At 56.6% G+C, this 4,827-nt stretch overlaps 1 protein-coding gene across 1 annotated transcript; it reads left to right on the top strand.

Moving 5' to 3' along the window:
• Window positions 1–849: 849 nt before the first annotated feature.
• Window positions 850–4,101, top strand: LOC311187899 (gametogenetin-binding protein 1-like; the record flags this gene model as incomplete). The annotated part of the gene is made up of 6 exons (XM_084259294.1): window positions 850–1,307; window positions 1,709–1,723; window positions 1,979–2,097; window positions 2,473–2,567; window positions 2,795–2,945; window positions 3,923–4,101. The coding sequence occupies 6 exons, from the start codon at window positions 850–852 to the stop codon at window positions 4,099–4,101; spliced, it is 1,017 nt and encodes a 338-aa protein (XP_084115420.1).
• Between the last annotated feature and the right edge of the window lie 726 nt (window positions 4,102–4,827).

Here is a 4,827-nt window from a genome sequence, read left to right as displayed (position 1 = left end):
CAGCCGGATGGCTTCCCACCCCCACGGCTTTCCCACTGTGATTCCCAGTCTATCTCCTGGAACTTTCCCCCCTGCCGGCAGTCAATACCAATAAAACAGTCAGCACAGTGACTGCTGTGGGCCACTCACTTTAGCAGCCAGATCTCATAGGATCTTCACAACCTCCTTGGAAGTGGGTGCTGTTCACACCCATTCTACAGATGAGCAAACTGAGGCTCAGATAGTTTAAAGAACTCTCCCAAAGTCACCGAGTTGGGTTTATAATTAAACCTGTACGTGCCATGGGGGAATAACTATGCTGAATTGTGCTATAACACAATTAGGACAGTGCGCCCCAGTGGTCTCTGGAGACAATTAGGAGGTGCCAGCAGGGAGACAGAGACCGTGTCTGTGCTGCTCCCTCCGGGCTGCAGGCTGGAAACTGAGAGGGGAGAGGAGAGGGAGGGCAGACACTATCTGACCCTGGGGAATGGCTCTCCAGTCAGCCACAGCCAGGGAGGCCCCAGCCAGATGGAGAGATGTGTGTGCAGAGTCCCCAGCAGCCTCGGCCCAATTCAGGGGTCTAGTCCCCCAGCCTCCTCGGCCTGCCCCTCACTCCCATGCCTCCAACCTGGCTCCCAGGTCTCCTTCCCTTATTTCATCAACCCCCTGCCCTCTCTGTCCTCAGCTAAAACCCCCAGGCCCTCCTTCTCCACAAACCCCCCCCCCCCCCACTTCCTGATCTTTGCCTTCTAGAACTCCTGGGAGTTTCCAACTGGAGGTTTTAATTTGAAAACTCCTCCTGTTCTTAAGCCGTTGGTCCTGGGGTGTCTGCTTCAGCCCCTCCCTCCGGGTCAGGTCCCTGCCAGGATGGAGGCCCCAGCTCCAACTCCTCCTTCCCGAAGTTTGGCCCACTCCTCCATGTTCCGCTTTTTCCGTAGCCTGTTGGGGAGCAAGGGCAGCCCAAAGAGCTCTGACAAGCTCTTGGGGGGTCAGGAGTGCCCTTCACAAGAGCAGGACGCCGTCTCCCTGATAGCAGATCCCCAGGGACAAGGCCAGAGGAAGGAGCCCTGGCTGTCCAGCCTCTCTGTGGCCCTGCCGCGGCGCCGGCCCCCCACGCCCATGAAGGTCCTGAGGGTCCCGGCCCAGGGCGTAGAGGTGAAGTCAGTCTTGCCGGGAGAGAGCCAACAGGTGTTGGGCAACCTGTCTGAGGAGGAGCGGGAAGAGGCGGAGAAAGAGGGAAGAAAAGAAGAGGAGCAGGATGGAGAGAGAGAAGAGGATGAGGAGACAGCAGGGGAGGTCTCTGGGGATGTGGGGGCTCCAGACAGGTGAGGAGCTGGGCTCTGGGTGCTGGTGGGTACCCAGCTGGGGAGGACACCTGGGATGGAGGCGTGAGTGGGGTGGAAAATGGTGGAAGGACATGGGCCTGGGATGGGAGGGCCCCGGTTCAGAGGAATGTGAGCTCTGGGTGGGTGGAGGATGAAGGGGTACCTGGCTGGGGAAGGATGGGTGTGGGAGGGTGGGGAGGAGCCTGGAGATAGGGCTGTGGTGGACGAGGCAGGGAGGGGGTCTTCCTGTAGGGGGAGTAGTTGTGGATGGAGGCAACAAAATGAAGTGGGGATAGGTGGGGCCTTGAAGGGGGTGTGCCAGGATGAGTGGGGGCTTCCATTGCTCCCAGGTCCTTTTTGGCTCCACTCTTCCCTGCTCCCCTCCTGCTCTCTCCCCCTAGGTTCCCCACCCTCAGGTGGGCCTGTGAGAAGAATGTCCCCACCTCCCTCAGCTCCCACCGCCTCCTCTCCCTGCCTTCAGGGAGGGATTGGCCTCCTCTGTGAAGACTCTAGATAGCAGAGCAGGGAGCTCTTGGGGGCAGGAGGATGGGGGTGCCGAGCAGGGACTGTGGCAGAGCCTTGGGGGAGGAGGGGGTTGGGGAAAGTAGGAGGCCTTTACCAGATCTCTGGGTCCCCCCTGACTCCCCCACCTGACTATGGTTTGGGATCAGGGTCCACTTGGCCCAAGCCCAGGAAGTAAAGCGAGGATGCCTGGAGGGAGCCATGGGACCGTGGGAGCACAGCCCTGAGGCCTTCACTGCTGAAGAAGAGGAGGAGCATCTGCTTGAAGGTGTGTGTGGCAGCCACAGGAGTGGGGGTGCCAGAATAGACCCCCTTCTTCCAGTACTCCAGGGGTGTGGGGCCTACAAGGGCAAGGATGGTCTGAGGGAATGCTGGAGGTTAGCTGCCTGGGTTCAAATCCCAGCTCCACTGGGATAAAATGGAAATGTAATAGGACCTACCTCAGAGGAAGGCTGGAGGATTTCAATGAGATGTTCTTTGTAAAATGCCTAGAATGGTGGCTGGCACATAGTAGGTGTTTGCTAAAGAAAACGAGGCGGCTTCATCCTCAGCTCAGCTCTCTTGATATCTCTGTCCCGCTGGGCCTGGGCCGCACCCCCGCCCCCTTGCTGTCAGACCTTCAGTGACCACTGTTCCTTCATAGGAGACTTCAGGCTGGCCTCGTTGGACATGGAGACCACTCCCTGGAGATGCCTGCTCACCTTGTACAAGCAGCTTCAGAAATCGACCATGGCCAAGGTCTGTGAGACCAGACTGGGGGAGCTGGGGGCTTAATCTCGGTGCCCACCCCCTCCTCCCACCTGACTAGGTCTTAGGACATGTGTCTCAGACTCAGGGGAGCAGCAACCTTTCTTAACCTTTTAGGAGCTGTTCCCCCCTGCTTTCTGGTTGTATCTGGGGGTGGAGGTGGGGCTGCAGGCTTGGGACTCTGGCCTTCACCTGCTCAGAGACCTGCTGGCCTTCAGTTTCCCTTCGAGGAAAGCCTGCCCCAAGAGGAGGAAGGGGAAGAAGAGGAAATGGAGGAAGATGACAGCTCACTCAAGCTCTGCGCCCCCGACACTGACTCTGTGCCCCAGTCACCACTGTGCACAACTTCTAGGTTGACAGATCCACTAGGTGAGTATGGTGCCCCCACCTTCCCTTCTACCTGCCCCCAGGCCCAGGGACCCCTCCTTGGCTGCTGGCTCGTGGGTGCAATACCAGTTCCTACCACCAGATGGTACCAGAAGATCTAAGATGTTCACCTCAGGGTAGGGGTTGGGGGTATCAGTGATCAGTGTGGGCTGGGTCTGGAGGCCTTGCATGCCCTCTCTCCTGAGGAGAGTGAGGGAGGCAGTGAGGTGGGGGTTGTGACCCGAGCTGTAGCTCCTTGAGCACCACCCTTTCTCAGTTCAGAATTCTAACTCCTGCAGTGGCCTCTATCTCTGGTTTTCCTGGTGTGCACCGTTGTGACTACCCCTAGGGTCCCCCCTCCCAATGCCACTCTCTACCCCGTGCTACCCAGACACAGTGAACATGTGGTTCAGTGGTAATAACATAAAATAAGAAAATCATTGTTGGCATTTACATAGCCACTACTATGGACCAGACCCTCGTCTAAGCAATGTTCATGAAATACCACATGACAACTCTGAAGTAAGTTCAATCTTAACTTCACAGTGAGGCAGTTGAGGCACAGAGAGGTTAAGTAACTTCTCCAAGGTCACCCAGCCAGTAAGTGGCAGAGCCAGGAGTTGAACCCAAGCACTTTGGGTGGTTCCAGGTCTGTGCTCTTGAGGGGTGTGTGTATGGGGGTGGGGGGGACAGGAGGGGGAAATATCTGCTCCAGTAGACTCTACCCAGGAGGTAGAGATACCCACACTCGTGCTTGCGGGAGAGAGCCCGTGGAAACTGTTTCCTGGGGAAGGTAGGTGGTGGGTCATGGTATCTGACTGGCTCCAGGTAATAGGTGAAGAAAAGTTTACGGCAGGGGGTGACTGGGACTGCAAAGGGCTGGGATTCCGAGCTGGAGCTGCCTCCTCTTCCTTTGGCCCTCAGCAGGTCACTCCTTCCTACTCCTTGCTTGCCCCACGCTCATCTCTCTGGTTCTGCAGGTTTCATGGAGTCGGAGTTAAAGAAGTTTCTGGTTGTACAGCGGGCGCCCCACCTTTGGAAGATGGGTGACCACAAAGACCAGGAGATGCTGACCCTGTCAGAGATGACCCAGGAGGAGGTGAGCATTGTGGAAGGTCAGGTGTGGCTGGCTGCAGGTGACCACCAGCCCCCTGCCTGAGGGCAGTGGAGGAAGCAGGGCTGGAGGCTCCCACCCCCATGGACCCCTGGCCCTGACTCCCACCCCTCCATGCCTGGGTAGGGAAGGCATAAGCCTTTCTTGGTGGTGATATTTCTGAGAGTAGGGCCCTGGCCCCCTACACACACACACACACACACACACACACACACACACACACTTCTCCATCATCTCTCTGCTCTCACTTGACCCAGAGTCCACATGTCCATTTCTTTTTTTTTTAAGATTTATTTATTTATGCATACAAGAACTGGGGTGTAGGCCAGAGGTACGGGGGTTGAGAGGATTCAACAGAGACAGAGTGGGGAGCAGAACAGGCAGACAGACTGAAATACACTGCTGAGGGGAGCAATGGGCAAGTCAGGAGAGGTCTGCTGTGCCATGTGGGTAGCTCCCTGGCCAGGAATGGAACTCGTGCTGCAGTGGCTGCAGATAGCTTCATAGTGCTGAGACATGACCCCTTGCACCACCAGGGAGGCCCCACATGTCCATTTCTAAATCTTAATGTTGCCTTTCTCTTGCCTTGGGCAATTCCTTTCCCTCTCTAGGCCTCCACTATCCATCTGTACAGTGAGGGGATTTGTCTGGGTGACCGTAAGGCTTTCCTGTGTAACTGTAATTCACATAATGTTGTTCTTTTTAAATATTCCTTTCCATTTGCATGGGCACCTGCTCTCACAAACACAGATAGGCAGGGGGAGTTACCCC

Source organism: Talpa europaea (assembly GCF_964194135.1).
Source record: "Talpa europaea genome assembly, chromosome: 2".
Taxonomy (NCBI): Eukaryota; Metazoa; Chordata; class Mammalia; order Eulipotyphla; family Talpidae; genus Talpa; species Talpa europaea.
This window is presented reverse-complemented; position numbering and strand designations above follow the sequence as displayed.